The 20,403-nt window shown below is 37.0% G+C and overlaps 1 protein-coding gene across 4 annotated transcripts in view; it reads left to right on the top strand.

Moving 5' to 3' along the window:
* The window catches only part of SMG1 (SMG1 nonsense mediated mRNA decay associated PI3K related kinase), a 137,836-nt gene that overhangs the window by 64,012 nt on the left and 53,421 nt on the right, over positions 1-20,403 (top strand). For all 4 annotated transcript variants that reach the window (XM_078440084.2, XM_078440082.2, XM_078440083.2 and 1 more), the window contains 15 exons: positions 1,550-1,705; positions 3,590-3,726; positions 4,670-4,728; positions 5,734-5,947; positions 8,600-8,725; positions 9,149-9,221; positions 10,126-10,223; positions 12,468-12,641; positions 14,328-14,552; positions 15,740-15,841; positions 16,695-16,964; positions 18,553-18,683; positions 18,822-18,983; positions 19,463-19,581; positions 20,286-20,373. In XM_078440084.2, coding sequence (XP_078296210.1) covers positions 1,550-1,705; positions 3,590-3,726; positions 4,670-4,728; positions 5,734-5,947; positions 8,600-8,725; positions 9,149-9,221; positions 10,126-10,223; positions 12,468-12,641; positions 14,328-14,552; positions 15,740-15,841; positions 16,695-16,964; positions 18,553-18,683; positions 18,822-18,983; positions 19,463-19,581; positions 20,286-20,373 — 2,134 coding nt within the window. The remainder of the gene's footprint in view (positions 1-1,549; positions 1,706-3,589; positions 3,727-4,669; positions 4,729-5,733; positions 5,948-8,599; positions 8,726-9,148; positions 9,222-10,125; positions 10,224-12,467; positions 12,642-14,327; positions 14,553-15,739; positions 15,842-16,694; positions 16,965-18,552; positions 18,684-18,821; positions 18,984-19,462; positions 19,582-20,285; positions 20,374-20,403) is intronic.

The raw sequence follows: 20,403 nt of genomic DNA on the forward strand, positions 1-20,403 counted from the left end.
TATGTTTAAAATAAAAATATTGGGGCACCTGAGTGGCTCAGTCAGTTTGGCATGCAACTTCAGCTCAGGTCATGATCTCACAGCTCGTGGGTTCAAGCCCCGTGTCAGGTTCTGTGCTGACAGCTCAGAGCCTGGAGCCTGCTTCTTGGATTCTGTGTCTCCCTCTCTATGCCCCTCCCCCACTCACTGTCAGTCTCTCTCAAAAATGAAACATCAAAAAAAATTTTTTTAAATATAGATATTTTTACAGTGCTCTTTTTGAAACTTCATAATAAATTTACCCCCTTCATTTAGAAAAATTTAAATGTGGGGCACCTGGGTGGCTCAGTCGGTTAAGCGTCTGACTTTGGCTCAGGGCATGATCTCGTGGTTCATGGGTTTGAGCCCTGCATCAGGCTCTGTGCTGACAGCTCAGAGCCTTGAGCCTGCTTCAGATTCTGTGTCTCCTTCTCTCTCTGCCCCTCCTCCACTTGTGCTCTGTCTCTCTCTCTCAAAAATAAACATTTAAAACAAAAAAAGAAAAAATTTAAATGTTCTTTTCGTACATTAAAACAATTTTTTTAAATGGTTTATTTATTTTTGAGAGAGAGAGAGAACAAAGAGAGGAAGGGCAGAAGGAGAGGGAGACACAGAATCCAAGAAACAGGCTCCAGGCTCTGAGCTGTCAGCACAGAGCCTGACATGAGGCTTGAACTTGTGAACCAAAAGATCATGACCTGAGCTGAAGTCAGATGCTTCACTGACTGAGCCACCAGGGCCACCCCCCCCCCCCCTTTTTTAAATTTTTAAAATTCTTTTCATACATTAGAATACACATAATGTGGTTTCCTTGCTGCCCAAAATACAGTATTATCATAAAGGCTGAGGTTTCCTGACTAGTCTGTCCTCTAAACTTCTAAAAGGTTTTTTTGGTAATTTTATAGAGAGAGCACATGCCCATGAGTCAGGAGGGGCGAAGGGAGCGTGAGAGAGAATTTTAAGTAGACTCCATGCCCATTGCTGAGTCTGACACTGGGCTTGATCTCACAACCATGAGATCACGACCTGAGCCAATACCAAGAATCAGACGCTCAGCCGACTAACTCACCCAGGCGCCCCTGAAAAGTTTTTTTTTTTTTTTTTTAATTTTTAATGTTTATTTTTGAGAAAGAGAATGTGAGCGGGGGAGGGGCAGAGAGAAAGGGAGACACAGAATCTGAAGCAGGCTCCAGGCTCTGAGCTGTCAGTACAGAGCCTGATGTGGGGCTCAAACTCACGAACTGTGAGATCATGACCTCAGCTGAAGTCGGACGCTTAACCAACTGAGCCACCCGGGTGCCCCTAAAAAGTTTTAAAGTGCAAAATCTGACTTTGGTTTTCATTTCTCTTCTTCCTTGGGTGCACAAAATGAAACCAAAAGGACTTCAGGGCAGGCAGCACAGGGGGAGAGTAGGAGAAACAGAGGCTGGTTGAGCTGCTTGCAGAGGGGTTGTAAGATCCTGGACTATCGGAAATTGATTGAGTAAAACAAAGAGCCCTATTAAAATAATGTAAATATTGCTGGTTGTAGGTGGCTACAGTGTCAATGGAGGATCTGGGGAAAATACTTATGGTCGGAAGTCGTTGGGGCAAGAGCTGAGAGTTAACAATGTGACCAGCCCTGAGTTCACCAGTATTCAGCATGGCAGTCGTGCGTTAGCCATCAAAGACATGAGGAAATCACAGGGTAAGATTGGGCAAACTGGGGACCAGTCACAAATGCCTCCACAAATCTCTTTTTCCTGGCCACCTTATTTCTTACTAATGTTTTGCACATACATGAGTTGGTTAGTTTACTTCAAGTTGAAAAACATGTATAGGTGATAATTGTTGGCATTCTTTTGTGAACTGTTTCTTAGACTAAATTCTCATAGGAAAGGTTTTAATACTTTTTAGACTACACTTTCCAGAGAATTCTCTTAAGATTAGAATACTAGCTAAGATCTAAAGAAGGGATTTTCCTGATTATAGTAGATGAGGAATGTATGGTGTGTGATGGGCTCTTACAAGTCCTTGAACTCTAGGGTCTGTAGGCAATATGGTTATAAAAGGAGTGGGCACTTTTCTAAAGTTAAATAAATGGATCCCACCTTCTGCCTTGTAACACAGCCCCGCTGAATAGGTAAAGTGCCTTGAATGATGATTACAGGTAATGATGATCATTATTTTTCTAGAAGAAATTTATTTTGTTGGTAAAGCTAAGCATGAAATTTTTGAAGTTTCTGACGTAAAAACTTTGTTGGATATAGTCACTCTTAGGTCCTTTAGTTATGACCATTTGTTTCCATGGGGTGTGTGTATGTGTGTGTGTTGTGTGTATCTTGGCAAGTATCTTTGTGCATACAGCTTGTGTGTGTGTGTGTATGGCTTTTAAAAAATGATTTATTTTGGATAAACTTTCAGATGTGGACCCACTAGTCAAAGGGTGTGCTGATTTTTAAAAAGTGTTTGATGTCCTTGACCTTGGTATGCTAGAAGCTAGAAGGTGACCCCAAAGCTAATTTAATTTAGTCCAGTTCTTTCTCCTCGCAGGCTCAGAGTTAAGTAACCCGGCCAGTGGCAGAGTTGTAAATAGAGCTTAGTTTTCTTGGCTTTTAACCTAATGACATTTTCAGTGTCCCATTTTTACTGAACTACTCACTGGGCCAGCGGTCTTAAAAAAAATCCTATCCTTCTCTCAAATAATTAGTTTTATTATCGAAAATTTTTCATGCCTTAGAAATGAAACTATCAGAGCCTTTAATTTAGTTTGTTTTGACTGTACATTGGTTAATCAATAACCAATGCACAGCTGAAAATTTAAAAAGAAAAATTTAGTACTTAAATGTATTTTATTGGCAGTAACCAGCGTTGTTTGAGCTTTCTTATTTGTTCTTGTCATTAAAAAAGGGAAGAGAAGTTCTGGTTTGCCACTTCCCTAGTAGCAGCATGCCTTGCACATGGTAGCTGGTGATTAGACATTTGTTGAACTGAATGTGTGATTGCAGTTCACAAAAACTTTGTCTTAGGAAAATGATGATAATGTGACCAAGAGAATTCCCTCCACTGGTTACCAAGTGAGAAATGGAAGCATATATCCTCCTTCTGCCCGGTCGAGACTTTATCCGTAATCTGTAGAAGTCTCTTACCTGTACTCATGCTGGATGTTGAAGAGTTTGGAATAGATCTGAAGAAAGTAATTTCTAATCCTCTTTTCTCTCTCAGCTGGTCCTCTGGAATGAGGTGTTTGCTTAGGTTTATCTTTTTTGAGGGTCTGCTTTGTGCCCAGCACTCCGATGGAATTTGGTTTATAGTGACAAAAGTGTGGTGGGACCTGCATTCAGTTGAACTTTTATTGTTCAGTGTACTGTGATTTTTGACGTACTTTGAAATATTTGGGCTGGAGGGTTTCTGTTTGTCTCTTGTTCACGTTATCGTTTTTGTGAACCTCAATCACACGTTCAGTTCAAATGTCTGATCACCAGCTACCGTACAAGGCATGCCGCTGCTAGGGAAGTGGCAAACCAGAACTTCTCTTCCCTTTTTTAATGACAAGGGATGCTCACTGAGAAACAAATGCTTATTTTCACAGAGCGATCGATGTCTTATTCCGATGAGTCTCGACTGTCGAATCTTCTTCGGAGGATCACCCGGGAAGACGACAGAGACCGAAGACTGGCTACTGTAAAGCAGTTGAAAGAATTTATTCAGCAACCAGAAAATAAGTTGGTGAGTACAGTATAGAAATGTTGATAACTTTGTGTTTCCATAATAAAGTAGATAATGCTACCTGGAGTGGGTTAAGAAGGGAAAAGATTTGCTTCTAAGGAGAAAATGGCAGGGATTCCTTATTCCTGGTTGACTTGGCCTGTATTGTGATCGAGAACTTAATGAGCCTGCTGTGTAATTTACCTGCCATTGTTGGATCTACATTGGTATCTTCTGCAATAAAGTGCTTTTACGTTTAGTCCATTTATTTTGTTGCCCTCAGAATTGTTTTTCTGTATGCTAGGACAGATTGTCTCTTTGTTTTTCATATGTGAAGTTGGGGTGGAGGTTACATATTATATTCATGGGTAGGTATGCCCTAGTGGCCAGGGCTAAATAAATGGAAAAACTCTTGAAAGAAAAAAGTTCAGGAGCAGTTACAAATACACTCTGAGTAATTCTCCTGATGTGAAATTAAGAACTTGATGTGGAGCAGGACAAAATTAATGAGAATGGCATGGTGAGTCAAATAATATTTGGTTCAAATAAGTTTTCTGCCTCCCCCCCCCCATTTTATTATGAGACATTTCAAATATATGGCAATTTGAAATTGAATATCATATGTCTGCCATCTAAATTCTGTCATTATGTGTGTCATATGTGACATGTTGCTTTGTCATTTAACTTTTCACCTCTCCATCCGTCACTTTTTTTTTTTTGAGCATAAGTAAAAAAAGCTTTTTGAGTTTATTTTTTTCATTGATGATCACGGTGGTACATAGGAACAGATACATTTCAGAATCTGAAAGGAAATTTGTAACACTCCTGATAATTGGGGACTGGGAATAATAAAAGGAAGGTGTGCTGTTTGATTAGAATTTGGAGGGGAACATGAGTAAAAAGTATACAGTGTTATTGAAAGTATAGGAATTCGAATTTTTTATAAATTTTTTTTTTTTTAAAGGTACTAGTTAAACAATTGGATAATATCTTGGCTGCTGTACATGATGTGCTTAATGAAAGGTAAGTAACTATGGGTAATTTTAAGTTTTTAAAATGCATTTTTAGAAATTATTTAAAAATATACAAGAAGATAAACTCATTGGCTTCATTTATGAATACCTACTTAATGTTTCATTGTGTTGCCATCTTTATCGGTGTTAAAGCATTTATATGTTAATTGCCATTGAGTATGAATGGAATCCACTTGAAAAGAAATGCCATTCTTTTTTTTTTTTTCTAATTTGTCAACTTGACTGAGTAATTGAGCGTTGACTTGTGGAATGACGTAGACTCTTAATGCTGGCATGAATGAATGCAATTACCTTTTGTAAACTAGAGAATTTTGAAACTGCTTAGAGAATAGAGGTGAAAGGGAGCTTCCTTCTTTGGGCAACAGTGCATTCACACCATCTGTTCTACGAGGCTACTGGGGTTCTCCACAAAGGTGTGCAGTCTATTCTTCGTATGGTGATTCCCAAAGAATTGCAGTGTTGGAAAGCACCAAAAACTCATCTCAGCAGGTCACGAACCTTACTGCTTTTTGATGGTTTCATTTTATATAGTTATTAATATACTTAAATCAGTGCTGTTATCCTTTTAAGTTTGTTGCGTTTTTTAACTGTTACCATTTCCTATCTTATAGTCCTTACCTACTGAACACTACATTGTATATAGTTATTTGTAGTATGTTTTATCTGATCCTTTGTTGCTGCCCTTTTCTGTGAATCATTTAATGTAGTTTGAGATGGAATTTGAAGGCTGAATTTTAGTATCTCTGGCCCTTTCCTTACTGTTTGTAAATAATTGATCCTGCAAAAGAAAATCTAATGTCTAACAAAGATGCTTTTGGGCACTGGGATAGAATAGAGAACACATTTAAAGATAAAATTTCAACCTTTTATGTAGTTTGAATAGAAAAATTTGAAAAATCATTGAAGACATTCTTTTGTAAAATGTGTCATTCTTGTCATCTTTGAAATGTTAAGCCTTTTGTGTGTTTTGTTTTGTTTGCATTGAAATAAACAGTAGCAAATTGCTTCAGGAGTTGAGACAGGAGGGAGCTTGCTGTCTTGGCCTTCTTTGTGCTTCTCTGAGCTATGAGGCTGAGAAGATCTTCAAATGGATTTTTAGCAAATTTAGCTCATCTACAAAAGATGAAGTTAAACTCCTCTACTTATGTGCCACCTACAAAGCATTAGAGACTGTAGGAGAAAAGAAAGCCTTTTCATCTGTAATGCAGGTAAGAATGAAGGGGAAAACCGATGTACTGGGGAAGAAAATTTTTTAACAACTTCCCAACAATGTTTTTGGAGGGAAGCTTGGAGAAGGGAAACTTAGAAAAGGGGTTATTTACTGGTAGTAAATATGATATGAGTAACATTTCTCTTTCTGAGTTTGAGTGAAGGATACACATTAAAGGTAGATTTAAAATAAGTTAGGGGCACCTGGCTGGCTTGTCGGAAGAGCATATGACTCTTGATCTCGGGGTTGTGAGTTCGAGCCCCATGTTGGGGGTAGAGATTACTGAAATAAAAAACTTAAAAAATAAAATCTTTAAAAAAAAAAAAGTTGGGTTTTTTTTTTTGTTTGTTTTTTTTATCTTTTAGCATGTTTGAAGCTTTCCTTTGAATTTGCTTAGTAACAATCATTTGCTGATATGAAAATAGAGACTTGGTGAGGAAGCTGGATAGGAGGACACTCATTGGTTTTGAGGGAGACAAACTGAACAGCACCACTCATTCTAGGACTTTTTAGGTTTGATAATGGGCCAAAAATTCTTACTCCAGGTGATATATACAATAAATTTGTATAAATGAAAACCAAAACTACTTAGTTTTGTTTCACTTTTGTATATCTGAATATATTAAAAGATCACTCTCAATTTAATTTTGAGCAAACTTACAAGCAATTAAATTTTTGTTGACTAATCATGTTTTTAAAAATTAGAGTTTGGTATGGTTTTAGAATATCAGTTATCTTTTATTTATATGCGCTCTTTACAATTCATGATATGCTTTATTTTACTAAAGTCACTTTCAAAAATACTTATATTCTGGGGCACCTGGGTGGCTCACTCGGTTAAGTGTCTGACTCTTGATTTTAGCTCAGGTCATGATCTCACAGCACAGAGCTTGATAGCATGGAGCCTGCTTGGGATTCTCTCGCTCTCTGCCCCTCCCCTATTAATGTGCTGTCTGTCTCTGTCTCTCTCAAAAATAAACTTAAAAAAAAAAAGATTATAACTATTTTTTAAAATTTATTTATTTATTTTGAGAGAGAGTGTGAGGGTGCGCGTATTTTGAGAGAGAGTGTGAAGGTGCGTGGACGAGTGGGAGTGGGATGGACTGAGAGGGAGAGAGAGAATCAATCCCAAGCAGGCTCCAGGCTGTCAGCAAGGAGCCCAACTCAGGGCTTGATCCCACAAACATGAGATTGACCTGAGCCAAAACCAAGAGTTGGACACTCAACCAGCTGAGCGACCCAGGTGCCCCTGTTTTGAAAATTTTCAAATCCATGGGAAAACGTGGACCAGTATAATACCCATATGTCCTTTATCTAGATTTGTTACTTACTATCATTTTGCTACATTTGTTTTATTTCTGCACACACAGGAGCGCATCCTTTTTTGTTGAACCATTTGAAAATAAATTACACGCTTCACGATAGTTCACCCTCAACATGCATCTTATAAGAATAAGGCTTTTCTCTTATGTAACAACAAAATTATTATTATACCTAAGAAAATTTTATTACATAATGCAGTCCAAATTTAAACTTCTGCCATTAAGAAGCTTTTACAGCTTTTGTCTTACCTGACCCAGGATTCCATCAGGACCCCGTGTATTGTTTGGTAGCGTGCCTCTGTACTCTCTCAATTAGAATGGTTTACATCTTTCTGTTCTTATTTTTGGAATGTTCTACTTTGTGCGTTTGATTGCTCTTTCCTGACTTTAAACATTTTGGTCATGAGTCCTTCATGGGTTCATCCTTACTCTTGCAACCCACCACCAGCAGGCACATAACTGCAGATTGTCTTACTGTCAGAGGGAAAGAGTGCTCATCTGGTTGAGGTGATGACCACCAGAATCTTCCCATTGTGGAGGCTTGTTTTTCTCCCTTTGTAATTGGTCAGTAATCTGGGCATGATACCTTGAGACCTTCTGAATATCCTTTTTTTTAGTATATTTCACTCCGTGATTTTGGCACCCATTCATATTCTTTACCCATATAGATTCTAACTGCAAAATGTTAGGTGCTTTTCCAATTCTAGCATTTTTTCTATAGTTGCAACCTCATTTTTTTTTTTTTTTGTAAAGAGCTTTTCTTTTTAGGAAAAAAATGGTTTCTGACAGCTGCAAGATAATTGTATCAGTGGTCTGCCTTACATTTGTTTAAAAAATAGAACGGTATATAGTGGTGACATGAGCCCGCATGTCTGTCATTCATGTGTTGGGGCCATGTTAATCTCTGTGTCTTTCAAATTTGAAGCAAGTGCTAATATCTTAAAGCATAAATTACATAAAATTTGCTATGGATTTTGAATTGGAGAGTAATTGTAGTACTTTAAGGAAAAGTTTTCCAAGCACATCTTAGTTTTATACTTGAAATTTAATCAAGTCCATGGTATTAAACAGAGCACTTAGGAATAATGTGAACGGACGTTACTTAGGAAATATTTTAAGAGACATTAAATACGATGAAACAGTACTTATTTTCAGCCTAATCTTAGTGGAATGAAATGCTTTCAACTTTATTTGGAGCTAAAACTGTGCACTTTGTTTTCTTTGGTACTATAGTCAATTTTAGATAAAGTTACTAATAAATAGTGAACCCAGTATGCTTGTTTTCTCTCTGTTTTGAATATTCATGATTTAAAACTTTTATTTTTTAGCTTGTAATGACCAGCCTACAGTCCATTCTTGAAAACGTGGATACACCAGAATTACTTTGCAAATGTGTCAAGTGCATTCTTTTGGTGGCTCGATGTTACCCTCATATTTTCAGCACTAATTTTAGGGTGAGTTCCCTGACCCTCTCTGTTTAGGTGATGATGTGAAGGGTTGGTTGTATGTATAGGGACCTTGGGAATCAGAGAAAACAAAGCTTCTGATTGTTAAAGTGTAATCAGTGATAGTAGAGGGTCTAGGATAGAATGGTCCAGTAATACTATTTTTGTAAATACCATCTGTACTTTCTGACATTAATGCCTTAAAATATTTAAAGAAAAAAAAATACTTCCTCAGGGTCATAAACAAAGTTCCATTATTCTCTTGCCCTGCCCCCCCCCCCCCCCCCCCCCCCCCAGTTTATATAATGTCAAATAGGTCGAACACAGACACTTTTGCTAGGATTGCTTACTCTGAAATTCTGAAATGGTCCACAGGAGGGATAGCAGTTAGACCTTAAAATGATTAGCCCTTTTCTCTGTGTCTCCACACAGGATACAGTTGATATATTAGTTGGATGGCATATAGATCATACTCAGAAACCTTCGCTTACACAGCAGGTGTCTGGTAAGTTATTCAGCATATACCAATCATTTAAGTATTGTGGGAAGGAGCTCTGGTTCCTCAGAGTCCAGCTGTTAATAGTATTTCTTTCCTAATGTAAGAAGAAGAATTGCTTCCCAGAAATATTTTGGTTATTATAAATGAACATTGCTTGTTAGCAAAATCTATCCTTTCAAAGCAAGATTGTGTACTTAGTAGTTTGTAGGGGAGGGTAGAGACAGGTTGTAATTGCACCTGTGAGAAATTGAAAGGACTTCGCCCTAGTCACTTGGGGTGGGTGCTGGTAGGAGGTGGTGTTGCAGGGGCAGTACTCCTAAGTGTAGAATGAAATCCTGGATATTTGTGACCTGTTTTTCTGGATCCGTTTGGAGAACTCTAAATGATAAAGACAAATTTTTTCATTTGTTTTGAGTTAAATGAATGACTAGCACAATTCATTTGGACATTTTGGCTTGATTCAGGTGCTAATGGTTTCTTTCTCTTAGCTTAATTGGTGCAATAACCTGCTGAACATAGGATATGACACTGAGAGTGGGTCTGACCCATTTCCACTGGGGAGATGAGTGGACACCTTTGGTGGGTGGTTGTGGCTCTGGAGTTGAAAGCCAGGCTGGTGGTAGATTGTGGCATTTTACTCTAAGCCACGTGTATAGTGACAATATGAAAAATAAGGACGCAGATACACATTTTAATTTCTGGAGACTGTTCATTTTTGCAGCATTAAAAGACATTGGTAATCGTGATCAGCTTATTTAACAGTTAACATTCCTAATTTTATGAAATAAGGTATGTTTTAAGGATATGCAACGTGAAAATCATAACTTTTAAAACAAGGCTTTTAGATACTAATTTTAACTTGGATTTTTTGTTTTTCTTTACTCTTTTAAAATTTTTGTATGTTTCTTAGGATGGTTGCAGAGTTTAGAGCCGTTTTGGGTGGCTGATCTTGCATTTTCTACCACCCTTCTTGGTCAGTTTCTAGAGGATATGGAGGCATATGCTGAGGTGAGTATATAGAAACCTGAGTTATTTCCTAAGATTTCAGTTAAGAACAAGACAGAAATCTTAAACAGTGCTAGATTGATTGATTTATTGATTGATTTTGAAGTTTTTTTATTTATTTTGAGAGAGAGAGAGAGAGAGAGAGAGAGAGGGAGACAATCCCAAGCACGCTCCACACTGTCAGTACAAAGACTGAGGGGCTCGAATCCACAAGCGGTGAGATCGTGACCTGAGCCAAAATCAGATGTCAGATGCTCAACCGACTGACCCATTCAGACACACGTAGATTTATTTTTAAAATAATTCAGACCACTTGACATTTGAATAGAAATTACAAGACAGTTAAAATATTTTAATTTTTTTTTTTTTTAGATGTGTGTTTTTTGTTTTTTAATTTTTAAAGAGTGTGAGCCAGGGAGAAGGGCAGAGGGGGAGAGAGAGAGATAGGATCTCAAGCAGGCTTCATACTCAGTGTGGAGCCCAAAGTGGGGCTTGATCCCATAACTCTGGGATCATGACCTGAACCAAAATCAAGAGTCAGATGCTCAACCAACAGAGCCACCCACGTGTCCCTTACATGTTGTTTTTAAGTTACCAGCTGCATCACCGGAAAGACTGAAAGAAAAATAGCAGGACTTATTTTGCAAAACTTGAAATAATTCTGGTTGCTAGTAGTTTTCTGAAGACATTTTCTGTAGTTCATTTTTATTTTCTGTTACTAAAAGTATTAAAAGTAAAGTGAATTGATATTGTATACAAGCCTCTAAAGACTTTTCTTTCACATAACACTGAGGATCTTGGGTCATGCTTTGGAGGATACGCCTTGGCTTCAGCAGACTCTGCAGTTGTATAAGTGCAGTGCGTCCACTTTAAGGGTCCTGCTCAAGTCTCTGTTATTGGGTCTTGGGTTTCCTGGCCCACTGCTCATGACTTAAATCGGCCATGTCCTGTGTGAACCTCTGTGTTTCTTCTCTACTCAGAACTGCCATGATTCTTGTGTGGTGTTTGAGGCTCCCATAATGATTCAGCTTTGTCTTTGCTATTTTGAGCCTTTCAGAGAAGAATGAAGGGAGTATTTTGCTTGTATGTGTTTCTTTGCCTCCACACTTAGAATATCTTTGTTCCTGGCCTGCCTTTAAAGCTGTATCTGTATCAGTGAACCATTTTTGTTTGTAACAGTTCTCTCCCCCCCAACCCCCCTCTGGTATTTATAAGATCTCATTCCCTTTAATTATTTCGGTGCCTAATTATATGTAGGTGTATGTGGGTTCTAGTATCCTATTTTTTGCCAATCTTTTTCTTTGAGTATATCTTATCTCCTTAACTAGATTTGTAAACCAGATTTTATAATTTTTTAACACTTCCCTTCGCTCTTTGTGTGCATGGTGTTCATGTAGGGATACTTACTGTTGAGTTGAGTGGCTCAAAGAATACCTGGAGTAAGATTTTGGCAGAAACCAATTCCGGCATGGCAAGTTTCTGGCTTCATTTATACCTGTATGTAACAGAGTATATGTACTAGAATTAATTTTTCCTCAATACCTATCTGAGTTGGTATGAGAAGTTATTTCCTCAATCTGTTGAGGTTATTTTGGCTTATTTAAATATTGGCTTGTTAATTCGAGAAGTCAAATTCATTTTTACATTTAGATTCATGTTTCTTTTTCTGATTTCTGATAGGCTAAAATTACTTTATTTGTAAAAATCTATTACAAAATTAATTGACTTAAAAATTGGGAGTTTTTTGGGGCACCTGGGCGGCTCAGTCAGTTGGGTGTCTGACTCTTGATTTTGGCTCACGTCATGATCTCATGGTTTGTGGGATTGAGCCCTACGTCAGGTTCTGAGCTGACAGTGCAGAGCCTGCTTGGAATTCTCTCTCTTTCTGTCTCAATGAATAAACCTTTAAAATAAACTTTTAAAAATGGGAGTTTTTTGGGTTTTTTTGAACAATGTCCTACTTTAAACATTTAAAAAAAATTTTTTTTTAATGTTTATTTTTGAGAGAGAGAGAGCCAGAGCATGAACAGGAGAGGGGCCAAGAGAGAGAGAGAGAGAGAGAGAGACAGAATCCAAAGCAGGCTCCAGGCTCTGAGCTGTCAACACAGAGCCCAACTCAGGGCTCAAACCCACGAACCGTGAGATCACGACCTGAGCCAAAGGTGGATGGATGCTCAACTGACTGAGCCACCAAGGCGCCCTGAACAATGTCCTACTTAAATAAGAGTGCTGTGATTTCACATCTAGGACCTCAGCCATGTGGCCTCTGGGGAGTCGGTGGATGAAGATGTTCCTCCTCCGTCTGTGTCCTTACCAAAGCTGGCAGCTCTTCTCCGGGTGTTCAGTACTGTAGTGAGGAGCATTGGGGAACGCTTCAGCCCAATTAGAGGTCCTCCAATTACTGAGGCATATGTAACAGATGTAAGTGTCTTTAGGACTTTTAAGTATCATTCAAAAATAAAATGGTTGTGTATTGTAAATGTTTCTCTTTACCTTGTGAACTATGTTATTAACTCTTCATTTGTTTAGTATGTAGGTACATATGTGGCTGCTTTCTTAAATCACCAGGAAAGTAGGGAATCCTGTTGTATCCCTCTTCTTTCCCCACCCCCATATGAGACGAAGGCTACACTGCATTTTAAAATGTGCAAAGTTTTATCTCATGAGATCCTTCATAAATGCATTATTCTTGTTCTTTTAATATTCTTTTAAAATCTTTCATGAAATTAATAATTTTGCTTTTCAACTACTGAGTTTAGTTTTTCAGCATAATAAGAATAGTACATTACAGAGAAATCCTCAAAAAGTAATTTTTTCTGAGCATGGCAGGATGAAACAACTTGATAGCCTGACATCAAAGGTTATAAAGTTATAAGAACTTAAATACATAGTAGTGTGAGATCAGTTATAAGAGGCAGTGTGATTGCCCCTCTTCAGCAGCCCCAAACATGAGCTGCACTGTATTAGTCTAGGGAGTGGCTCTGTCTGATAGAAATGAGAAGGGAACCTGTCATTGGCTGTGCTTGAATAAGAAGGGAGAAACATGCATGATGTAGTCATAAAAGGTTAAATGATTAAAATTTTACTGTTAGGATAAAACTCTCATGTTTATTTACTTCTGTTGAATACGTTGCTAGATAAAATAGGATATTAATTGTATATGTAATTTTTGGTAAGTTAATTGTGTATTTGAGCAGAAATGTCAGATCTTGAAGATAATTAAAACCAGCATTTTGATAGTTTAAACCTGAACAAGATGATTTAATATCTTCAGGCTTGATGATTGTTAGTGTTGAAATAAGGGCAATAAACTCAGATACAAAACAAAAGGAAAGAACAGTCCTTTCCCCGGGTAGTTATATATTTAATATATTCTTTTATGAAGGTCTTCTAGGCCTTTTTAACCTATAGGTTGAAGCCTGGATGTAGTGATTGTTGAATATTACAGAAAAACATACTGTGTCAATTTGTTGGCTTTTTCTTAACTAATTTTTTTAGAAATTTAGTACATTAATAGTGATGCTTATTGTTTAGTGGGGTTTTTGGTTGGAAGTTACATGATTTTCATAATCCTCAAATAGGTATTGTATGTTATGAATGAGAGTTATGTTTCCAAAGAGGCCATCAGTACATGAACTTTCATAAGCTAAGGTGACTAGGATATTTAGTTTTAAAAGATTGATTACCAAAAGCCCAAGTGCTTTAATGGAGAAAGATTATTTTCATGGCTGGTTTATTCCCATGTTAATACTGTTACTGTTCTCAGTACTGGTGTATTTCATGAATATAAAAATTCTGAGCTTCAGCCATTTGGTCACTTTAGGTGGGGGAGGGAGGGTGATAGAAATTGGGTATGAAAGAAATAGAGGATGGCAAATTCCATTTTCTGTCACAGTAGTACTTTAGAATTTTTTAGGCAAGATCATTGTGTGTATTTTACTAAAGATACCCTTGTTATTCAGCCACTGAGAGCTAGAATATTAAGAGACTACTGACAAGGCAGGCAGTTAATTTTCAGTTGAAACTGCATTAAATAGAAACTATTTTTTTTACTCTGTGGAAGCATGTGAATTTTTTTAAAAAGCTGCTTGTTCTCCCCATTTGCAGGTTCTGTACAGAGTAATGAGATGTGTGACGGCTGCAAACCAAGTGTTTTTTTCTGAGGCTGTGTTGACAGCTGCTAATGAGTGTGTTGGTGTTTTGCTCGGCAGCTTGGATCCTAGCATGACTATACATTGTGACATGGTCATTACATATGGATTAGATCAACTGGAGAATTGCCAGACATGCGGTACAGATTATATCATCTCAGTCTTGAATTTACTCACATTGGTATGTGAATTCTTGTTTGTTGCTTTTTAATATGTTTGTTCATTCAGGCCCTTAAATCAGTGTAGAAGAAGTGAAGGCCTTGGTTGTTGTTCTTTTAAGAGTGCGTTAATTAGTCGTATTTACATAATCTAGTTTGCTTTTGCTGTTATCTGTTTACTTTTAGTGTTTGATCTTAATATAGCTTTTTTCCTTGTCTCTCTTTTTTTGGATGAAACATTGTCCTTCACATAAGACTATCGAGTACACATGATAAATACTGTATCGGTACTTGATAGCTATTTTGAAAGACCTTTTTCTGTTTTGTTTCCCAAATCAAACTTGTTTTATAGTGTTTATTTTTTCCTTAACCATAAATATTTCCCCTCCTCTCCGTCTTTTATTATGGGCATTTTGAAGGGTATTAAAAAAATAGAATAGCATAATGAATCTTTGTATTATTTCTATAATTAGAAACACATGGTCCATCTGGTTTCCTCTAGGCCTCTGACTCTCTGTCTTCCTTGCTGTGCTTCCATCCCCAACTGAATTGTTTTAAAGCAAATTGTAGCTGATATTCTGCTGAACATTTCTGCCAATTGCCAATGTAAAAAAATGCCCATATTTAAGTGTAGATACAGGTATCCTATTTAAGTGTCTCAACATTTAAATGTTACAATGTTAAGGATTTAAAATATAGTTTAGATATATTACTTTTTTAATTAATATTTTTCAGAACAGTTTTTAAGGTTTTAGAGAAAAATTGAGCCTTAAGTACAGAGTTCCCATACTCTCTACCACAATAGTTCCCCTCATTATTAACTAATCTTGTTTAGTGATACATTTATTACAATTGATGAACCAAATTGACAGGTTATTAAGTGAGGTCCATAGTTTACCTTAGGGTTCACTCTCTGGATTGTACATTCTAAGGTTTTGACAAATGAATAATGCCACCATTATAGTATCATACTAAATGGTTTTCCTGCCTATAGATCCCTTGTACTCTACCAATTCATCCCTCCTGAATCCTGGTAACCACTGATATTTTTACTGTATACATAGTTTAGCCTTTTCCACGAGGTCTTATCATTGGAATCAGTGTGTAGCTGTTTCAGATTGGCTTCTTTCTGTTATCATTTTGCATTTAAAAACGGTTTCTTGTCCTTTTGTGTCTTGATAGCTCACTTCTTTTTGTTTTATTCTTTTAGATTGTTGAACAGATAAATACAAAACTGCCATCGTCATTTGTAGAAAAACTGTTTATACCATCATCTAAACTACTATTTTTGCGTTATCATAAAGAAAAGGAGGTAAGTGATGCCCTGATAAGAACTTCTGGTAACTTAGGTCATTGAAGAGTTGACCTAAGTTGCCTATTAGGCTACATAAATGAAACTGAGTGAAATGCTAAATACTGGATTTAAAATACAATGATTACAGTGATGCCTTTAGCTTAGTATTTGTTGATTGTCAGACTGATGGGCCGCTATTCTTTTCATATTTCCGTAATTTGTTTTTATCAAGTTTTATTAAAATTTCATAAAACAAGCAGCTATCTTTTTAAAGTTATAAGTTCAGAAGTACTGTGTATGTCATAAATTTAACTATTAGCTTTTCAACTGACTCCCAGTCAGAACCGCGACAGATTTTCCAAGTAGTTGTTGAAAAACCAATTTTAACAAATTGCTCTTTTTGTGTGTGTTTTGATACTTTTATGAACTCTTAATTTAGAGGACCCTTTCTCTCTAATAAGGTTTTGAAAATGTTTAAAATTTATTTACTTTGAGAGAGCATGCATGAGCGCATGCCATGCACGTACGTTTGGGGAAGGGGGGAGAGAGAGAGAGAGAGAGAGAATGAATCAATCCCAAGCTGGCTCTGCACCATCAGCGCAGAGCCCGACACAGGGCGGGAGCCCACCCTCTGAGCCGAAGTCAAGAGTTGGACGCTTAACTGACTAAACCTCCCAGGCGCCTCTGAAAATTTTTATAAACTTTCTGATGTATGTAGGTTCCTTAAGGTTGGATTTTTAAAGAAATTAAGGTCTCTGATGTTCTGGACAGTGAATTTCTCGGTCTTCAAATTGATTTGTATCATCACATTAGGCAGCTAGTAATTTTATTTTCCATTTAGTTATCACTCTCCTGCATTCTCTTTTTGAAGGTTGTTGCAGTAGCCCATGCTGTTTATCAAGCAGTGCTCAGCCTGAAGAACATTCCTGTTTTGGAGACTGCCTATAAATTAATTCTGGGGGAAATGACTTGTGCCCTAAACAATCTGCTACATAGTCTACAACTTCCTGATGCCTGTTCTGAAATAAAACACGAGGCTTTTAAAAATCATGTATTCAGTGTAGACAATGCCAAATTTGTAGTTATATTTGACCTCAGTGCCCTGACTACAATTGGAAATGCCAAAAACTCGCTAATTGGGGTGAGTCTTTACTTGTAGTGTCTTTGTTTTAATCTCATTTAAGCCTCTTGTCATTGCATGTTTATTTCATTTACTGTTATGTCGGTGTGTCTCTGGAGTCACTGTAGAACAAAGTGCCATATTTAGGACATGCCTGGATAATTAAAATTGACAGGAATATTTTCTTGTCGTTAGATTTTGTTTTCTTCTTCCTTTCCTTGACAGCCTTTGAAAAGATTTTTTTCACATTTGTTTTATTTTTAGGAAAATGTCTTTTATGAATTTCTGTTGACTCTAGCATACCTATAAAAAATTTGTCAACATTTTCTACAGCTCAAATTTGTGTAGTTTTTTTAATACACAGCTCCTTCTTCCCTGCTTTTCTCCTTCTGTTCACTAAAGTTAGTGCTTACAGATGGTTTTACTTTTTGACTGCCTACTTTTCTCTAGGAATACTCATATATTCTTTCTTTTGGGGAAAAGAAGAAAGATAACTTTCCTTTAAGAAATTTGAAGTGACCTTGCTTTTTTGATTTATAATTATTGCTGATATGTATATTTTCCCCTTCTGTTAGACCTTGAAGGATTGAAAAACATTGCTTCTAATAAAAAATAATAGGATATAATTAAGAGATAAAGTTTTCTAAGAGGGAAGGGAGGGAAAAGCCAATATTTGATGTTTATACTTGCATACTCTCGTGATCAGATTGCCTTGTGTCACTCCACGTGTAGCTCCTTTTTTCACTGCTCCTTACGGCAGATGTTGGAAGGAGAGAGTAAACTCTACTCGGACCCTAACCTTTCATTGTTGAGCACTTCTTACTGTATATAGATTTGAGGAGGTTTTTGTCTTGCATTCTGGAAACATTATTGGGAAGGGACAGTCAGGTGGAATGGAGTATGTTGGCCGTGGAAGGAAAAGGGAAAGATGGAAAAGGCTTAGAGTGGCAGGAGGTACCTTTTTTCTCATTGGACAGGGCACCTTGCCATTTGCAGCAGATGGAAAATTGAGGAGAGGCAGTCTAGTCTAGTACACTAAGGGTACCAAGTGCTTTGTTTAGATCAGGAATTAGTAGACTTTGGCCCGTGAGCCAAGTACAGCTCAATACCTATTTTTGTTTTTCTTTTTAAAAAACAATGTTTATTGTCATTTAATTCACATACCACATAATTCCCATTAAAATCAAGGATTTATAGTATGTATAAAAATAGTATAGTGTTGTATGTATATATATATATATATATATATATATATACTATATTTACTGTAGTAAATATGGTATGTAGTAAATATGGTATGTATAAAAAGTTTCTGTAAGGAAACTTTTCTGGAAACAGCCACTCTGATTTATGTTTTTGTCCATGGCTGTTTTCTCACCGCCCTGGCAGAGTTGAAGAGGCGACCATTGCAACAGAGGTATCACCTGACCTGCAAAGTCTAAAATACTTACTTTCTTCACAAAAAGTGAATGCTGACCCCAGGTTTAATGCACTAGATTGTTTCTGGATTTAAATCTGTGATTTTAGACTTTAAACATGTGTGCACGTACTTTGAAGGACAAGCGTGTCTTGGAGAAACCAAACATTTACTCTCTTTTTACGTCATCAGATGTGGGCACTGTCTCCAACTGTCTTTGCCCTCCTGAGTAAGAATCTGATGATTGTGCACGGTGACTTGGCTGTTCACTTCCCTGCCATTCAGTATGCAGTGCTCTACACGTTGTATTCTCATTGTACCAGGTACTGTGCTGTACGGATACTTAAAATAATTTCTTTTTAATTTTTATGAGGGAAGATGGGCACTTGAAAGTGTTGACTTTGGAACTGCTTTTTTAAAAAAAATTAGAGATGAAAGATGATTTTTCTTTTGTCTTCCAGGCACGATCACTTTATATCTAGTAGTCTTAGTTCTTCGTCCCCGTCTTTGTTTGATGGAGCTGTGATTAGTACTGTAACTACAGCTACAAAAAAACATTTCTCAATTATATTAAATCTCCTGGGAATATTGCTTAAGAAAGATAATCTTAACCAGGACACAAGGTAACTAAGTGCTAATTTCATAATATGAGGTGTTCTTAACTTTCATTAACTTAGCTACATAATTTGAGGGTAAGAAATCCAGCCTTAAGGCAGTGGGGTAGAGCAGCCTCTTCGTTATGACACACTTGAAAATACAGCTTTATTATTTAATCCAGGATTTCTTGTTCTTTCCCGAAAGAATTGAATGAAACTTCCCTGCCTGCAGTTGTGTAGAAGAATGTACCTATACAGATTTTTTATATTCTGTGCTACACCTTCTGGTTTGGGGAGATTTTCTTAAAAGGCATTCAACTTTTTGACAAAGGAATTTCTATAGTTTGAATTTTTGTTTTCTGTTGCTTGAGATAGTTAAAAAGCCAAAAGCAAACCAATGTAAGAAGAATAGATTATTTTAAAGCTTTTCTTTCTTTCCCTTTCTTTCTTTCTTTCTTTCTTTCTTTCTCTTTAATGTAAAATCAGTTGTATATTTTGTGTTTCAGGAAACTGTTAATGACGTGGGCTTTGGAAGTGGCTGTTTTAATGAAGAAGTCTGAAACATATGCACCTTTATTCTCTCTTCCATCTTTCCATAAATTTTGTAAAGGCCTTTTAGCCAACAGTAAGATTCTGTGATTTTTAAAGATTTTGTTAATCTACACTTGAAAGGGGTCTTTAGTAAAATAAGAGAAAGATAGTCACTTGAACATTTTCATAACATGAAATGTATAATTCCCATCTCGGGGCAGATGCATAATCTGTCTTAGCTTTTGTTATTTTTTTTAATGTTTGTTTATTTTTGAGAGAGAGGCAGTGTGTGCATGCGCGCATGTGGGCAGGGAGGGACAGAGAGCGAGAGAGACATAGAATTGAAAGGAGACTCTCGGCCCCGAGCTGTCAGCACAGAGCCTGACGCAGGGCTTGAACCCACAAACTGTGAGATCGTGACCTGAGCCAAAGTCAGAACCTTAACCGACTGAGCCACCCAGGTGCCCCAAATTTTGGTATTCTTAATACATGAAAAATAAATTGTTTTTAAGTGGTTGTCACATTTTTAATCTTACAAAAATATTTATACATTCCATATACTTTTGAAATTTCTTTCAGAAAAAGGTTTGGGTGAAGACTAGTAACTTTAAGTGGGTTTTATTGAACATATCGTTTTCCCAGCTGTTACTGCCAGTGATGGTTCTAGGCAGGAGCAATGCTTAGTCCATAGTGTGGGCGCTCACTATTTGTTGAACGAGTGAGTGTGTTCAGGAAGTTATGTACTGGCATGTGATTTCTTGTGCCAAACTGAAAGTATCTTTTAATTCCTGTTAATAGCTCTTGTTGAAGACGTGAATATCTGTCTGCAAGCCTGCAGCAGTCTACATGCTTTGTCGTCTTCCTTGCCAGATGATCTTCTACAGCGGTATGGACTAAAGCTTCTATCTTCTGACCC

Source organism: Panthera onca, chromosome E3 (assembly GCF_046562875.1).
Source record: "Panthera onca isolate mPanOnc1 chromosome E3, mPanOnc1 haplotype 2, whole genome shotgun sequence".
Classification (NCBI taxonomy): Eukaryota; Metazoa; Chordata; class Mammalia; order Carnivora; family Felidae; genus Panthera; species Panthera onca.